The 19,089-nt window shown below is 35.9% G+C and overlaps 1 protein-coding gene and 1 non-coding gene across 2 annotated transcripts; both read left to right on the forward strand.

Annotated features, from left to right (window-relative positions):
- The first annotated feature begins 12,417 nt into the window (after positions 1-12,417).
- LSM8 (LSM8 homolog, U6 small nuclear RNA associated) lies at positions 12,418-18,627 on the forward strand. The gene is made up of 4 exons (XM_049771044.1): positions 12,418-12,536; positions 13,626-13,666; positions 15,681-15,808; positions 17,937-18,627. Exons 1-4 carry the CDS (start codon positions 12,506-12,508, stop codon positions 18,025-18,027), a joined length of 291 nt encoding a protein of 96 aa, XP_049627001.1. The 5' UTR covers positions 12,418-12,505; the 3' UTR covers positions 18,028-18,627.
- LOC126030607 (small nucleolar RNA SNORA5) lies at positions 16,589-16,722 on the forward strand. Its single transcript, XR_007503145.1, has one exon. It is a non-coding gene; the product is annotated as a small nucleolar RNA SNORA5 (small nucleolar RNA).
- Positions 18,628-19,089: the final 462 nt, after the last annotated feature.

The raw sequence follows: 19,089 nt of genomic DNA on the forward strand, positions 1-19,089 counted from the left end.
TTTGAGCAGAACAATGGGGGTGGCAGCCAGATGGTGGGGGGTGGAGAAGAAACTTGGCACTGGTAAAGTAGAGGCAGTAAAAGCAAATGGCTCATTCAAAAAGACTTGGAGATAAAGTAGAAAAGAAAATAGTCTGAATGATTAATATTTCATTTGTCTGATATTTCAATTTTTAGCCAGGCGGGTACTCAAATAAAATTTTTATAAAAGCCTGAGACTTTATTTTATCATGTAAATATCTTTTTTAAAAAGATGGAGAGTATCTACAAACTATCTCACATATTACCACTTATTACTACAAATTACCACATACCATAGGTATAAAAATAACATCAATAGCAAATAACATGAAAAATAAAGTTGAGTAAAGAGACTGCAGTTTAATATATTTTACATATTTATAATAAAGATCACAATTTTGGCAAACAGTACAAATATATCAGTGGGCCCAATATATTCAGTTATCACCAGGTTTTAGAAAACAAGGAATTTGAACTATTACATTACTGGGATATGTAATGATATCTGGCTTCCAAGTCACAGTAGCAATTTCCTTGTCAAGAGACTTCATGAGGGGCCGGGAAGGTGGCGCTAGAGGTATGGTGTCTGCCTTGCAAGCGCTAGCATAGGACGGACCGCGGTTCGATCCCCCCCCCCCCGTGTCCCATATGGTCCCCCCAAGCCAGGGGCGATTTCTGAGCGCATAGCCAGGAGTAACCCCTGAGCGTCAAACGGGTGTGGCCCAAAAACCAAAAAAAAAAAAAAAAAAGAGACTTCATGAATAGCTCTATATGAACATTCTCACTTCTTAGGTACTTTCATAATTTTTCTTTTACTGTATTTATTTTTGTGTGTGTGTGTGGTATTTGGGTCACACCTGGCAGTGCTCAGGGGAAACTCCTGGCTCCATGCTCAGAAATTGTTCCTCGCAAGCACGGGGGACCATATGGGAATCCGGATTCGAACTGATGACCTTCTGCATGAAAGGCAAACGCCTTACCTCCTTGCTATCTCTCCGGCCCCACTGTATTTATTTTTAAACCTTTTTCATATATATATATATATATATATATATATATGCACAATATAATACACATGGAAACAAATGCATTTTTTTGCATATGAGCAGATGCATATCTTTAAGACTTTTTCCCTCTCCACTTGATATTTTTTTCATTTGTTTGAGAGATCTTTGAGAGCATTTAAGATCACTATCATATAGAGATTCCATTATAGGCTTTACCATTTTCCTGAAGAACAAATATAATTTCAATGTTTTGATTTTCTTCTAATGAACTCACTATTTTGGGGGATTTGAACCACATCCTGTAGTGCTGAGTTTACTACTATTTCTCTACAGTCAGGGATACATCCCTTAATGTTGCTCAAGGACAATACTGCTTGTTGGAATTCAATCCTGAGTCAGCTGTTAACAAAACAAGCACTTCACCCACTGTACTTTCTATCTGGCCCCTAAACTCACTTTTTTATCTAAATTTATTTTTATTATTTTTTAGGATTGCCTCCTGGTCTACATTTAAGTTTAAAGGATTCTATTACTACTATTAATTAGACAGCCCTCTATATACTTAACAAAAATGTACCTAATAATAATAATTTATTAATTTATTAAATAATTTATTAAATTGTTTTTAAAAGTATCTGTCATTAATTAAATTTAAGAAAATAGTTGCTTACCTTCTGCATTTTTATGATGTGTCATTATTATTACAGTTACTAAAATATAAAGTATTTCTTTGTATCTTATGTAAGACCTAATGTAGCACACATAATAATGGTTTATTACTAAAGATTGCAGAAATATCATTTACCTTGTTAAAACAGCACTTCTCTAATTCACCCTTAGATGAATGCTAGTTCAAATTAAAAAAAAACTTTTAAAAAACTATAGAAAAGTATGAGTTGTTTTTATGGATTTGTCTTAAGAGATAGTATATTTTATATAAAGTCAATTCTCCATGAACATACTCATTCAGGAATTTTCTTTTTCTTTCTTCTTTCTTTCTTTTTCTTTCTTTCTTTCTTTCTTTCTTTCTTTCTTTCTTTCTTTCTTTCTTTCTTTCTTTCTTCCTTTCTTTCTTTCTTTCTTTCTTTCTTTCTTCTTTCTTTCTTTCTTTCTTTTCTTTTCTTTCTTCTCTTTCTTTTTCTTTCTTTTCTCTTTTCTTTTCTCGCTTTCTTTCTTCTTTCTTTCTTTCTTCTTTCTTTCTTTCTTTTTCTTTCTTTCTCTCTTTCTTTCTTTCTTTTTTCTTCTTTCTTCTTTCTTTCCTTCTTCTTTCTTTCTTTCTTTCTTTCTTTCTTTCTTTCTTTCTTTTCTTTCTTTCTTTATTCTTTCTTCCTTTCTTTCTTTCTTTCTTTCTTCTTTCTTTCTTCCTTCCTTTCTTTCTTTCTTCTTTCTTCTTTCTTTCTGTGTTTCTTTCTTTCTTTCTTTCTTTCTTTCTTTCTTTCTTTCTTTCTTTCTTTCTTTCTTTCTTTCTTTCTTTCTTCCTTCCTTCCTTCCTTCCTTCCTTCCTTCCTTCCTTCCTTCCTTCCTTCCTTCCTTCCTTCCTTCCTTCCTTCCTTCCTTCCTTCCTTCCTTCCTTTCTTTCTTTCTTTCTTTCTTTCGTCTTTTTGGTTTTTGGCCACACCTGGTGACACCAGGGGTTATTCCTGGCTATGTGCTCAGAAAATGCTCCTGGCTTTGGGGACCATATAGGGCACTGGGGGATAGAACTGCAGTCAGTCCTAGGCTAGCGCAGGCAAGACAGACACCTTACCACTGTGCCTCTTTCCTGCCCTGGAAATTTTTTTAAACATAACATTATATATCCTTTTAGAAAGCTCTATAGAAGAGTTCTGATTGTGTAGTTAAAGTGCTATAATTAACTTATTTATTGGTATATGGATGGTGAGTCCCCAAAATTTCTGAGACATGTTCTGAAATGCTATTCAAGACATTTTTTAAGCTTTTCTTGACCAGATGGCATGGCCCAAAATAAACAAACTAAAAGAATCAAGAACCTAAAAATGAATTCAACAAAGAAAATGAAATACTTGTATGTCAAAAAACTATATGACACTCTTTAAAATAAATGAAAGAAAACGTATTAGAACAATATACTGTGGTCATTCATATGACCATCCTACCAAAAGCATTATGTATACATATATACATGTGTGTGTATATATATACATATATATAGAATGCAATCCCTGTTAAAATTCTGCAAGGTAATAGAAAAAATAAGGACAATTATGAGGAGCCATAAAAGACCCAATAACCAAATGTTGGGAATAAACAATGGAGACAAGGAGACAGATAATGGATTGGTTCAGTATATGTGGTGGAGAATTAATCCTCACTGTTGGTAAATCGTAACTTGGTTCAGCCCTTATTGAGGACTGTATGGAGAATTATCAAAACAAATTAAAGTGCAACTACTATATCATTCAACAATTCTACTCCTAAATACCTATTAAAAGAATACAAACAAGCATAAAAATATAATTCAAAAGAGAATGGTATATGATTTCCATCCTGGAGATTCTCATTTCAATCCCAGCATCATATGACTCTTGAGAATAACACCGGAACTAACTAGTCCTGGTGGCCCCCACTCAACACAGTACATGTAATGATGACCTGAGTACTAAACTATCAAGCCCACACAGAGATTCAAGTATCAGTGAGATTAGCCCTGGGTCTTGGAGCACCATTTCTGGGAAGACTTCCCAGTATACACCACCCTAAAAATGCATCTATTTGATATGTGTGTCAGTCTCTGGGGCAGTAACACAACTTTTATAGTAACAATAATTGCTTACTTGTGGATGTTTAAAGAGGCTCTTGAATCACATAAGATGATTTGCTGATATTGGACAGTCACATGAGTGGACTTAGACCAGACTCTATTTTCAGACTCTACTAAAATATATATATATTCTTTTAGTATTCTGTAACTTAGTTTGGATTTCCCTAAAGCACATCCTGAGATAAGAATACAAGTGTATGCCACTTATTTAGGGGAAACCAGCAAGGAATTTGCATGTCACAAGAAAAAAAAGCAACCAATAAGTGCAACACTATCAAGACAGCTAGCTACTACTAGGGGTATATTTTGTTACTGTATGGCAGTTGGACTTGGACACACCCCTTGGGGTAACCCCACTGTAATGACAGTTGAACCTGGACACACCTCTTAGACACACTCTTGCCATGCTCCCTGTCATAAAGAGGAAAAACTTTGACCTTTGAGAGGTGCACAGAATAGTGGCCAGAGCAGTGCCTGCTAGTCACTGGGTTCCAGAGATAAAGCATCATTGAGATGCTGTCTGCCTGTTTCTTTCTGTTAAACCTGGACCTCCCACAACCACCCCTGGCCAGTGAAATTCTCTCTCTCTCTCTCTCTCTCTCTCTCTCTCTCTCTCTCTCTCTCTCTCTCTCTCTCTCTCTTTCTCTCTCTCATTCCTCCCTCCTTCTAAATGTTGGGATCCATGTGTGGGCTCTTGGTCCCACCAGCAGCCTGGATCCTCAGGCCCTTTTGAGCCTTGCAACACCAAATCCTAGCAACCTCAGGTCCCTGCACTGTACAGCCCTGAAGCCCTGGCAGCCTTAGGCCCTTGCAGCCAAGCAGCAGCTAAGCAGCAAGCAGACTTGCAGTTAACTGCAGTAACCTGCAGATGCCCGGCACCCCTGCAGCTTATCATGGAAAATTCTACATTATACCATAAAAATTATCACATTTGATTAATGGATGGGCTATATGTTATTTATAAAAGTATCTAATTAGTCATTCCTGGAAGACATCTACCTACAGGTGTGATTTCCAACATCTCCAGTCTGGCACACATATATAGAAAAATCCCTAGATTTTATATGTACTTATATGTATATAGAATGTACATATAAACAAGTAAATGCCACTAGAAAATTTGCTAAATAAGTTTTGATAGAACTGGAAACTGGGTACCAATATACAACTATGAGTTAAGATAGGAAAAGTAATTATCTAGGAAAGAATTAGTAAGAGTCCTGCATTTATAACATGGGCAGAAATAATATGAATTGTCACAGTAGACTGGCGTTCCAAAAGTTCTTACAGAACTCATATTAACATATTTATTGATATTTTAAAATAAAATCAACTGATTAGTTTGATGATAAATATATGGGTGCTGCCCCAAACTGGGGTTAAATCTGTACCTCCTAAAGTTTTACAATAATATTTAAAATGTTGTTAAAACCGGCTGAAGTACATTGTACAAAGGCTCTAATGCAGTGGCTAGAGCATTTGCCTTACAACAGCAAGCTCAATTTCTATCCCTGGTGTCTCATAAGGTCACAAAGCCCACCAGAAGTCATTACTGAGTGCAGATCTAGGATTTAAAAAACCACAACATCTTAAGACAAACATCTTAAAACAAAATTATACTATTTGTAATATACAAAATATAATATTTTAGAATCTGTGGGCTGGACCAACAGGTGGGGCATTTGGCTTGCATATGGCTGACCTAGGCTCTATCCCCATAATCTCATATTGTTTAAGCACTGCTAAAAGTGATTCCTAAGCACAGAGCAAAAAGTAACCCCTGAGAATCACCAGGTATAGTTCCACCAAAAAAAACAAAAAAATAAACTCGGGCTGAAGAGATAGCATGGAGGTAGGGTGTTCACCTTACATGCAGATGGATAGTGGTTCGAATCCTGGCATCCCATATGGTCCCCGAGCCTGCCAGGGGCGATTTCTAAGCATATAGCCAGGAATAACCCCTGGACGCTGCCAGGTGTGACAGAAAAACCAACCTCACCCCAAAATAAATCTTTAGGATTTTAAAGTTGTTTAAAAAAAACACTTTTATACAAATCAGAAGTTAAATGAGCAAAACTAATACCACACGTTTAGAATTTTATAGTAAGAATTCTTATTTGGTAGCTTGAAATCAGAAACCAACTTAAATTGATTTATGCAGGAATGAAAGTTTTAAGGGATATTTAATAGTCTATATAATCGAGAGACAGAGTAGAGAAAAAGAGAAGTTCAATGGCCTAGTTTCATTTTCCTAATAGACAGAAAAAGTGGGTTAGCCAGGACATTGTGGACAATACTTATCAATCAATGTAGTCTGAAACTTGCTTCAGTCTCAATATGTCTCAATATGTCTCAGTATTTACCTGAAAGTCTCCTGTAACATTAGTGCCTTGTCCATTATGAACTGTTTTGCTATAACTAGTGTGATCACAATAGTGCATTTCATCTAGCTCCCAATCCAAAATCTGTAGGTAGTTCTAAACCAAGCTAAAGCTGCAAGAAAAGACCAGGAAAAAAAAACTTTATATACAAGCCTCTCTCTCTCTCTCTCTCTATATATATATATATATATATGATATATATTTTTATGATTTATATATATCATAAAAATATATATCATAAAAATTCAAAGCAATAAATTGCCAAATACTTTTTAAGGAGTTCTGATATTGAACAAAGTACAATAATTAACATCCCTAAATTGTTTTTAATTTGAAGGACCAATAAAAAAAGAGAAAGAAAAAGGAAATAAGAAAAATAAATAAATAAATAAAGAAAGAAAGAAAGAAAAAAGAAAAGAAAAAAGTAAGAAAGAATGAAAGTAAGAAATAAAGGAAGGAAGGAAGTATCGAAGGAAGGAAGGAAGGAAGGAAGGAAGGAAGGAAGGAAGGAAGGAAGGAAGGAAGGAAGGAAGGAAGGAAGGAAGGAAGGAAGGAAGGAAGGAAGGAAGAGAAGAAAGAAGAGAAAGAAAGAAAGAAAGAAAGAAAGAAAGAAAGAAAGAAAGAAAGAAAGAAAGAAAGAAAGAAAGAAAGAAAGAAAGAAAGAAAGAAAGAAAGAAAGAAAGAAAAGAGAAAGAAGGAAGAAGTTATTGTGAAATGGATCTTGACTTTCTAGGCTTGAAAGCTTGCTCTTTTATTTACAACAAAGTAACTGTAAGCAAGACAAAACAGACTAAATAACGTGTAAAAAACTGAGGAAAGAACCATGGACATTCTACAGGAGACATAAAGTAAATGACGTTTTGGTAAAGGTTGAACCTGTACCAATCCTCATTTATCTGATAGTAGAGGCTCCACCTTTGATAATGACAGTGTTAAGAATAAGAAACACATACGCAGAAGTACACATACACATATATGAAGTAAATAATAATTTGAATAGAAGAAACACATTTTACTTAATTTTACCTAGATGAAATTCTGAGTTTAAAGTTTTAAAGGAATTTGTGCTAACAAAAGATATGGTAGCTTCTATATAGAGTCAAATGTGGAGAAAAATCTCCTTTATTGTTGTTTGCTTTGGTGATTTTCTTTGGTGAAAATACAGGAATATAATAATTCAGTAATATATCTCCATCACTTTTCTATTATCAACATAACAAATTACAATAAGCTTAGTGGTTTCTGAAAAGCATTTTTTTGTATACTCCCATAGGTCAGATCCTGATCTGGGTTTGATTGGATTAAAACTAAAGAATTAAATATGTTTCTTTTTTTGGAGGTAGAAAGGAAAAATTAATTTCTAATTATTTAACCAGCTGGGAGAATTATGTTGTAGGCTATTATGAGAAAATAGGGAACAAATTCCCTGTTTTTCCTATGGTTATAAAGAATTGGTTTTTCATAGCTACAGGAAATTCTGTTTTTATATTATCATTTTTGATTTGGGGCCACACCTGGAGGTACTCAGAGGTTACTCCTGCTTCTGCACTCAGAAATTCTGCACTCACAAGGCTAGAGGTTCATATAGGTATCATACCCAAGTGCCTACAGACACTAATCTTTAAACACCAGGCCAAAAAAAAAAAAAGCCAACAACATATATTTTAAATAATATTCCTTAATTTTCTTGTGAAAGTGAAAACACATACATTATAATTAATGCTTTAAAGAGACTGAAAGAATCAGGTTTTGACACTACAGACAATCACACTCTTCACTGATTATTTAACAAACTGCCACAAAATTTATAAATTCAAGAAGGCCTTAAGGTAAATCAGGGGCCTAAAATATGCCTATCTCAAAAATTTCTTGCTGCTAAAAGAGAATAAAAAACTGCAGGAGAAGATAAATAAATTAGAGATACGTTAATTATATTTAAAGTTTAATAGATTAATAGTCTGTTATACTATAGATGTTTTGTACAATTGACTGCCATGTGACTTAAATAGGGAAATAATTGTTGGATTATGAAAGGCACATTGAAACATGAATAACATTTCTAGAGCTGTATTACAGTTCTATATAACAGCCTCTTATAACTTATAACAGCCTCTATAACTGTATTTAGCCTCTTAATTATAAAAAATACAAGTAACATGGCAGACTGCACCATGATTCCAGGGCTGGAGGAATACAATTCTCAAATGATATTCTTTCATTGTTAGCACTTGTTCTTTTTCGGTTTAGTTTCACCATTTGCTTCATTTTAATAGTCCTTATTCTGCAATTCCTTTACATACGGATACAAATTAATGAGACAATGAACCAGTCTCCCATATTCAGCACCTTTATGTTTTGTGCAAATTATAAAACTGCTTCTTAATCTTTAACTTCTGATGACACTCTTCTGTCGGTTTTTTCCAATACAGTAGAAACAATCTTAGAATAAACTCTCTGAAAACTCCCTTTTTCAGGCTACCCTCAATTTATTTTTTAAGGCAAAACTTTGTAAGTTAATATATTTCTTTATTGTGTTATTATGAATTACATGTGTCCTCTTTTTATTTCTTTTCTTTTCTTTTCTTTTTTTTTGTTTTTGTTTTTGGACCACACCCAGTAACACTCAGGGGTAAAACCCAGGTCTGTCTTGGGTCAACCGTAAGGCAAATGCCCTACCGATGTCCTATCGCTCTGGCCCCTACATTTGTCCTCTTAAATGTTCTATTTTAAACTGGCAATTATATTCTGTTAATATTGTTAATATTGGTGCTCTGTTAAGTATTTAGAGGGTTCCAAATTTTCTTTCATGTTGTAGTCATTAGGTGAACAGTTAGGATCCTAGTATCCAATCTCTTACAGCATTTAATTCAGGATTCTGGAGGTGGGAGACAGGACATCCGTAGTTTTCAATAATCCTTAGATAATTTCAAAAGGAAGCAAAGTTAGGGAACCACTGCTTTAGTTCAGTCTGTTAGGTTTTGTGAATTTTTTTTTTTTTTTTTTGGTGGGTGGAACTTAATAGTGATCCCTGCTTGCAGTGCTCTGGGGTCCAGTGAGAGCACCCTGGTCAGTCATGGGTAAAGTGCAAGCTCGTACCTACCCTTTTTGCCCCTCAGCTATTCAGAATTTGAGTGTACTTCTCAGACCTACTTTTCTCTCATGCAATTATTGTTAAGAAGTGGCATATATCACACTCTAACCAACTTTATTACCATATTACATTCTAATCTTAACTTTATTACCATTTGGTATTTTCCAAAATTAAAAAGAATGTAAAAATGGCATGGGGGTTAAAAGCTAGTTGGCAGGTAGGGCACTTGCCTTGAATGAGGCTAACCCAGCTTTAATCCCCAGCATCGACTATGGTTTCCAAGTACTTCCAAAATTTATTCCTGAGTACAGAGCTAGGCAAAACTCCTAAGCATTGCCAGTTGTGGCTTCTAAACCAAAAAACAAAAACAAAAACAAAACCCAAAAAATAAAAATGCAATTTATTTTTGTTTTGTTTGCCTTTTTTTTCCTTTTTATTTGGAGGCCATTTCTGGCAGTGTGTAGGAGTTACTCCCAGCTCAGTGCTCAAGGGCCATGGGAAGTGCTTAGGGAACATGTGATGCTAGAGATCAAACTCGGGCTTTCTGAATGTAAGCCATATACTTAACCTATTGAGCTATCTCTTCAGCCCAACAGCATTTTACTAATATGCATTAGCTTTTATAAAGTAAAACAGTGGATCTTTTCAAAGAAACAAGTATCAGACCTTTATTTATTGATTAGTTGTTCTGGAGGCCACATATGGCTGTGCTCAGGGCTTACTTCTGGCTTTGAACTCCTGCATTGCTCCTAGCAGAGCTCAGAGGACCAGATATGGTGCCAGGTTTCAAACCCAGATCTTCTGTGTGCAAGGCAATCTTTAAATTCTGTATTATTTCTATGACCCCTGACAGATCCTTTATTTTGGTCCTCTTTTTGGTAAGCCTTGACTATTACTCTTGATACCTGCAACTAAATTCCCAAGTAGGGGAGGCTTTAGATGGGCAGGAAGATATAATTACCAGGCAAGTCTTAAAGAACCAAATATATACACACAAAAAATTAGTTTAGACAAAGAACTATTGCAATAAAATATATACTATAAGTGTACCTTAACTAAATAAAGAGCATCATTTGGATGATACCAATTTTACCAAATAAACCTCCACCCACTTCCAAATAAAATAAATGCGTACCATTTTAAGAGACTTTGGTGTAGCTGAAGATTTCATAGTATGCTTAATGTTTCCGTTGTTTTAGAAAAAAAAAAACATTACAGAAACACTTTAATTTTTAAAATTTTTTCTTAAAACGCTTAATTTTTAAAAGAAAAAATAAATAAACATCATTCAATTCTTTAATGTTTCAGTTGGCAGATGTTTCATTTATCATTTTTCTATACTGTAGTTTTCATTTTTCTTTATGAAATGTTGAACACTGTGGATCCATGTATTTTCAAGATCACAAGGCTAACCAATTTCAATAAATTACAAATATTTACAAAAATATTCCCATCCAGGTGTAACTCATTGTCTTAAAAATGCTTTATTCATTCATAATAATCTTTAATATACAAATGGTAATGATGGCATTTCTTTTGATCACATTGTGAGTCTTTGAAATTATTGAAAGCATAACAACTTTAAAATTTCTAAAAATTCAAAACCAAGGTTATGTGATATTCCATGAAAATGCAAATATAACTTATTTATCTGGCAGTTACACATGTAGTCAGATTTAGAATATAATGTACTTATGGCAAATTTAGTTCCTTAATGTTAAAAAGTATTTTGGAAGCAGAACACTCTTTTTTTGATAAATCACAAATCATTCAATTTTAGATTGTGGTACATACTTTAAAAACAAAGCCTACTAGTGCTACTCAACTAATAATTATTGTGGTTTCCTTTTAGTTCAGTGCCTTGCATTTGTAAACCACATTGCTTATTTAGTTTATTGTACTATAGTATAAACATAGTCTTCCTCCAATTCTCCCCGCAAAAAACCAAAAACGCTTAAATTAACCACTAATTCCTGACTTTGTTTAGTTTCTAACAGGTCAGACAAAATTTCAGTGAAATGTAACCATTTGGAAATAATCTGTAAGTTATTTTGTGAATAAACTAATGAAAACAGAAGCCTCATTCTCCAGAAGAAAATTCCTGAATTTGCAAGTTATTTTAAAACCCAGGATTCAGCAATTAAAAAGTCACATGCATAAGTGAAATCAGAAGGCAATTTTGAAGAGGGAGGCCAGCTCCCCCTGCTTTGTATATGGATGCTTTTTGCTAAGAGTTCTTGATCTTAGGATGCCACTTGGATGAATAAAAGTGTCATATTATACTAACTGTCATAGCATAATATCCAGCAAAAAATACAAGACCCTGACGAGTTTCCCTATTTTGCTAAGGGAAGGCCCCAAAGGGACAAAATCTGGAGCTTGAGGGCAGTGCCAGAACCTGGCATAGTTTACTTTGTAAGAGATCTTGTGGCTTCAAAAGTAAATTACTCATTTTTCCAGTTTTGGATTGTTTCTTTATTTTTTTTCCCTGTGGAAATAAAATTATTTTAAATTTTATTTGCTTGAAACCATTGTGATTCACAAAGTCCCTCAGTGCTAGGTTTCATACATTTGTTTCTCAAGGAAACGATGAATAATGTTAATACGTTTTGGCACTTAGGCAAATGCAGAATAAGCAAATTTGCTTTTTTCATTATTGTACTTTCTAGAGATGCCTATCATATGTTGAGCAAAATTGTCTTTAATCACTTCACCTTTTGGTTTAATTTTTGGATTTTTTTTTTTTTGGAGGAAAAGCATAATTGCCATCTACTGTGCAATTCACAGTCATACTTGTCCCTCAGCTTCTCTGAAATCAAGAAAACACTTGATTTTGCTTTCCCTCTCTTTCCTTGATGTCCCTTTTCCTCAAAACACTGCTTGCTCCTAATTGATCCTCTCCCGCCTTCCCCCATTGCAAACCACCTTCAGAGAGAGCACTAGATCTTTTCTTCCGCGTCCCGCTGGCTTTTGTCTCTCGCGGGTTTGCGGACGGGGGAGAGGAGGGGAGGGATAAGAAACAGCGAGAAGATTCTGCGCATGCGTCTACCCTAAACCCGCTTTGCCTCTTGGGTAAGGTTGCCCGGTTCCTTTTCCGAGAGCGACGAGTCTCGCGATAGTTGCTGCCTGCCGGTGGGCGGAAGTCGCTGCTGAGGTCTGGCGGGCCTTTTTAGCTTCAGTCGTCCCCGCTGCTGCTGCGTTCTTTTATTGTCTGGCCGGGAACGATGACTTCTGCTCTAGAGAACTACATCAATCGTATCCTCTGGTTGTCCGCCTTGGCGTTTATAGTTGGTGACGCGGTAATATTGGCTTTCGCACGCAGAGCAAGATCTGTGGCGGGTTTTGGGGCGTGCGGGCTGAGCGCGTGTGGGGCAGGATGGAGGGTCGTGGGCAATCCGGTGCGCGCCTAGGCTGCAAGTGTTGCAACTTGGGAATCGCCCAGCTTTTCTCTTCCTCTAGAAATAGAGATTTCGAATTTCCAAATCTCTGAAATTCCAGGTTTGGGAACCAGAGAAAATGTCTTGTGCATCCATATGCGTCTTACATCCAGATGCTTCTTTGATGGCTTTGCTCCTTGGTCTTGGGGTGCAGGTCATGGACTGTTCAACATCCGATGCAGTTTCTAGTCTTTGCGTGAAAGCTCATCCTCTTTGTTCACGATGAAAACAGTGCACATACGCCTCCAAGACTCTGCAAAGTCTGTAATAAGCCCTATAAGTGTTAGCATTTTTCTGCTTTTATTTATTTATTTATTTATTTATTTATTTATTTATTTATTTATTTATTTTGGTTTTGGCCACACACTGCAGCGCTCTGGTCACTGCGCTACAGGATCAGTACTTGAGGGACTTTGGGACACAGACGTTACCCTTTATTAGACTGAGAGAAGAATATCTTTGTTTAAAAGTCAGTTTTTTTTTTTTAAGGTTTGTCCTTTTTTTTTTTTTTTTTTTTTTTTGGTTTTTGGGCCACACCCGTTTGACGCTCAGGGGTTACTCCTGGCTATGTGCTCAGAAATCGCCCCTGGCTTGGGGGGACCATATGGGACACCTGGGGATCGAACCACGGGGGATCGAACCACGGTCCTTCCTTGGCTAGCGCTTGCAAGGCAGACACCTTACCTCCAGCGCCACCTACCCGGCCCCAAGGTTTGTCCTTTTAAATGTAATGACTGCAAGGAATTAGAGTTAAACATGTAAATCTCTGTTTTGTGCATGGCCTCCCTATTTAAAGCTCAGTTCTGTCACCTTTTCTAGTTTCGTTGTTCAAACCATTTCTCTAGCAGATCAATCTGTTTTGAGAGTCCAGACACAGAGCTACTTTCCTTAACTTGCTGCTAAACAGGAACTGTTGCTGTGATCACCTCTGATGGGAGAATGATTGTGGTAAGTCCGAAGCATTTTTACAGTTATGCCCTTGGAAAATTTTACCTGCAGTCCGTGACTTTTTGTACCTCAGCACCAGAGCAACACCTGCTCTGCAGATTTTTTTTTTTGACTCCATTGTTAGTTCTTGATTTCTCCCTTTAGTTGTTGCTCTCTGTCTCTGTCTCTCTCCTCTCTCTATTCTCTATTAGCAAACATTGAGTAATAAGCATGCAAGATTTCTAGGAACTAAGATGAATAGGTTCCAACCTTAGGAAGCTTCCAGTTCTCTGCAAATGTTTATATTAAAATATTCTTCCATATTTATCTTTTGTTTTGGCTCCAAACTTGCAGTGTTCAAGGCACTTGCAATGCAAGCACTTCACCACTATGCTATCTATCTGTCCTCCCATTTTAAATTTTCTTACACATTTAAGTGCTCAGCCCTGCTGACATTAAACATCTTAAAATTGTTTGAATTTTGTTTTTGATTCTTAGAAACAAACTTTTATGCCTGTTGTTTAATAAAGGCATTTGGGAATAATATAAATTTTTGGGGGGCCACACCTGGAGGCTCTCAGGGGCCACTCCTTGCTCTGCACTCAGAAATCACTCCTGGCTCGGGAACCATATGGGTTGCCAGGGATCAAACCACCTTCTGTACTGGGTCAGCTGCGTGCAAGGCAAATGCCCTACTACCGCTATGCTACCACTCCAGCCTAATTTGGAAATAATTTAGCATCTTCTTGATACTTCAAGAAGCCTATTGCAAGCATCAAATTGTTACAGTTTTATGGGAGAGCCTGAAGTTTAAATTCTTATATTTAAGCTAATGAAAATTACTTGTGATTTTATATATTTTGATTTTCAGAGCATCAGACTTAAAAGAGATTTGAAATGGTCAAAACCAATATAAGGTATAGTTTTTTTTTTTTTAAGAAAGTTGAATAGGGTTTGGTTAGATAGTAAGATATTAGACTCTATCCTTGTATATAGCCTACACAGAGTTCCATCCCTTTGGTATGTCATATGGCCCTTTGAGCATTGCCAGAAAGGATTCCTGAGTGCAGAGCCACGAGTAACCCCTGAACACTGGTGGGTGTGGCCCCCCAAGGGAATAGACAATTAAAAACTTTCTATGGATGTTTTCAAATTCTTAATAGGAGAAAACTGGGGCCGGGCGGTGGCGCTAGAAGTAAGGTGCCTGCCTTGCCTGCGCTAGCCTCAGACGGACCTCGGTTCGATCCCCCGGCGTCCCATATGGTCCCCCAAGCCAGGAGCGACTTCTGAGCGCATAGCCAGGAGTAACCCCTGAGTGTCACCGGGTGTGGCCCAAAAACCAAAAAAAAAAAAAAAAATAGGAGAAAACTGTTAAACTTATTGAGTACCTGCATTGATTATGAGGACCTGGATTCCTTGGCACTGCAGTAAGAAAAGAAAGAAAAGAAAATCCACTTGAAAAATTCTATTATTATTTCAGTCCTACTTTATTGAGTTATTGGGAGGATTAAATAAGTAAATACATGTGATATACAGCACTGGCAAATAGTAAATGTTCATTTAGGTGTTTATGGGGGCTAGTTTGAATGTCTGAGAAATTGTAATCATTGCTCCTTCATAGGATAAGTCTATTTTCCTGATCTAGACCTAGTCCAAAAGTAGAAATACATATATTTATCTTAAGGATAGGTACTAGTTGAAATAATCTGTAGTATGCCTAGCATAAAACTAAATATTATGGGGCTGGAGCGATAGCACAGCAGTAGGGCGTTTGCCGTGCACGCAGCTGATCTAGGACGGACCTTGGTTTGATCCCCTATTGTCCCATGTGGTCCCCCGAGCCAGGAGCGATTTCTGAGCTCATAGCCAGGAGTAACCCCTGATTGTCACAGGGTGTGGCCCAAAAATCAAAAATAAATAAATAAAGTAGGTACTTTTCTGACTATCCCAACAAGTATAACATTACCCTGAGGAAAATTTGCACATTGAAGTTTACTAAAATAACTGTAATTTTCTTTTTAATTTTTCTTTACAGGGAACATTGAAAGGTTTTGACCAGACTATTAATTTAATTTTGGATGAAAGTCATGAACGAGTATTTAGTTCTTCACAAGGAGTGGAACAAGTAGTATTAGGGTTGTATATTGTAAGAGGTGACAATGTGTAAGTAATCTTTTCTTATTAAGCAAATTAAATAGGCACCATGTTTGGCTGTATTGCTATTTCGAAAAAATATTTACTTGATAATATCTTAAACATCGATATGTAGTTAATAGAATTATGTGTTCCTTTGTTTAATGAATTATTTTCCTAAATTTGTTGAAAATAATTACTTTTAGGGGCTGGAGCAATAGCACTATGGTAGGGCATTTGTCTTGCATGTATCCGATCCAAGACAGACAGATCCAAGTTCAATCTCCAGCATCCCATCAAGCCTGCCAGGAGCAATTTCTGAGCACAGAACTTGGAGTAACCCCTTAGAGCCATAGGGTGTGACGCCCCCCCAAAAACAAAACAAAAATAATAATTATTTTTATACATCTATCTTTGCTGTGATTTAACTATAGTTCTAATATTTAATGGTGGCCTGGATGGGTACTAGAAACAGGTTTAAAACTTTATTGGAGATGTTTTTCAGAATGCTTTATAAAAATAACCACTAATTTTAGTTCTTTGTGTTTTTTGTTAGTTTTGTGTTTGATTTTTTAAGTTTTTGGGTCACAGCCTTCAGTGCATGAGTTACTCCTGCTACACAATGCATGTTAACCTGTTTTTGCTCAAGAGTCTTAAATTTTACCTATTATAAGTTTAAAGTGATAATAACTTCTATGGTAGGCTTGGGATCTTTGTTTTATGTTTAGAAAGTAGATGCTACTAGACTTTGTTACTTTGCATTATTAGAGAACTAAAGGCTTTATGTAGTTTGAGACAGGTAAAATGTGCTGCAGCTGTGTCAAATTCAGTGCCTGCCCAACCCATGGCAGACACTGGCCCAAAAGGCTGCCACAGCAATATGTGACTCATGGGCTCTGATTCCCTAACCTGGGCTTCAGGGATAAATTTGGTTACAGACATTAATAAAAGTAGGTAGATTCTGTATGTACTCATCAAGCACAAATTTAAACCCAGCAAATTATCAGTTTCTTATGTAACAATACTTTATATATCCTGTCACCTGAATGTAACAGTTGGTGTGTGTGTATGTGTGCGTGTGTGTATATAATCTGCAGGCTCCTTTGCTTAATTGTTTAACATGGTACAAGTTAAAATTAATTCAATTAATTATTAGTATTAAATTGAAAGTATTTTGGCATTTACCCTAGTAAATGAAAAAGTAGTTTTTAGATACTTTTGTACCTGTTAAACTGTGGTGTGGTGTGGTGTGGTTGTGTGTTGTGTGATTGTGTGTGTGTGTGTGTAGAATTATATTTTCGTTTTGGATTTAAATTGATGAGAAATCATGAAAGACATTGAACATACTAATTGCTGAGTTTAGTTTGTTAATATTTCTCAAATAGTATATCATATATTTTGCCTTTTTAGTAGAGATTTGATGATTCCTGTCTCCCCAGCTACCATTCCAAGTTCTTAAGTTGAAATTTGAGTTTTGCTGTATTTGGATCTCTCTCTCTCTCTCTCTCTCTCTCTCTCTCTCTCTCTCTCTCTCTCTCTCTCTCTCTCTCTTTCTCTTTTTTTTTGTTTTTGGGTCATACCCAGCAGCGCACTGGGGTTATTCTTGGCTCTGTGCTCAGAAATTGCTCCTGGCAGGCATTGGGGGACCATATGATGCTGGAATTCGAACCACCTTTGGTCCTGGGTCGGCCACTTGCAAGGCAAACAAACGCCCTATCGCTATGCTATCTCTATTTCTTGATCCACATCTATCCTCATAACTTTCCTTTAAACTCAACCAATCACAATGGTCTTTCATTAATGATGATGCTTTCAAATGTTGTAAAATAATTTAGTCTTAAAATGTCCTTTTTGCTTTTTTAATTTGGGGCCACACACAGTTATGTAAAGTAAGTTTAGATTAGTTTATATACTATAGCTTATCACTCAGGGATCACTATTGGGATGTGAGTGACATTGCAGGTTGCTGTAGTTTTGCCAGTTTTAAGTGCGTTGGTAACTACTATCTCTGGCCCCATCTTTGTTTTATTTTATTTTATTTATTTCAGGTTTTTTTTTTAGTACAGTTCACTCATAAAAAATATTTTTAAATTATCTTACATTGTGTTTACTTTTAATCAGGATTAATGTTTTAACTTTTCCCCTCAAATAATTACAGAGCTGTCATTGGAGAAATTGATGAAGAAACAGATTCAGCCCTTGATTTGGGGAATATTCGAGCAGAACCTTTGAACTCTGTAGCACATTGAGGAAAATAAACCACACATGGACTTCTGTAAATCTTTGTACAAAAACTGATCATCATGAGGATGGTGTGCAGATTTTTATGAGTATTATAATGAATTTTGACTTTGTATCAATTCATTGTAATATGATATGTAAATTAAAATATTTCTATGTTCTATTGAGAAAAACATTTCTTGCCTAAGTCATAGGTTTGGTAGCTTGGTTTTATTTTTATATTAAATAGTGTGAAAATTATTTTCAAAATGGTCAGAAAAATAATCTGATATTTTAATATTTATGAAAATCTAGTTGTAAACTTAGCCTGATATACAAAGCATACAAATGCCGTCAATAGTGGAGGATACAGGTGTTTCTTTCTCTCATCACAGGACATTGACAAGGTAAATTAGTCTTCCTTAGTTATATAAGCCAGTATTTTTTACACCTACTCCCTAGAATATTCCTTGGCCACAGGTAAAAAAAACCCCACAGAATTATGAGTAGAAAGCAAGATCAGAAAGTAGCCATAATTTTAAAAAAATGTTGAAGCATTGTTTTAAAACATCTCCATTTATTGATACTTAGGATCGCTGCTTGTTAGTTTTGAAATGGAATAAGATGCATTTTTTGTACAGTAAAAGAAATGCTAATAAAGTTGTTCATCTGAAGGATTTGACTATAATCCTAAAATTGCATTTTACCCTTTTAATTTTGGAATTAGTGGGAAAATTTCTAGAATTGATAGGTTTTGGTTATTTATTAATGTGAATAAATAAACCTGTTTATATTGAGATTGTGTTTGTGATTGCCAACATACATCATTCAGTGACTCCATAAACCTGATTGCAAAAGCAGTAAAAACATAAAGGGCCAGAGCGATAGTACAGTGTGTACAGTGAGTAGGGTGTTTTGCCTTGCACATAGTCAACCCTGAATTGATCCTTGATATCCTTTATGTTCTCTAAGCCTGCAAGGGAACACAGAACCAGAAATAACCCTTTAACATAGGCTATTTGGTCCCCTGAGCCTGCCAGGTGAAATATCTGAGTGTAAAACCAGGAGTAACCCCTCAGTACAGGAGGGTC

This window comes from Suncus etruscus, chromosome 1, assembly GCF_024139225.1.
Source record: "Suncus etruscus isolate mSunEtr1 chromosome 1, mSunEtr1.pri.cur, whole genome shotgun sequence".
Taxonomy (NCBI): Eukaryota; Metazoa; Chordata; class Mammalia; order Eulipotyphla; family Soricidae; genus Suncus; species Suncus etruscus.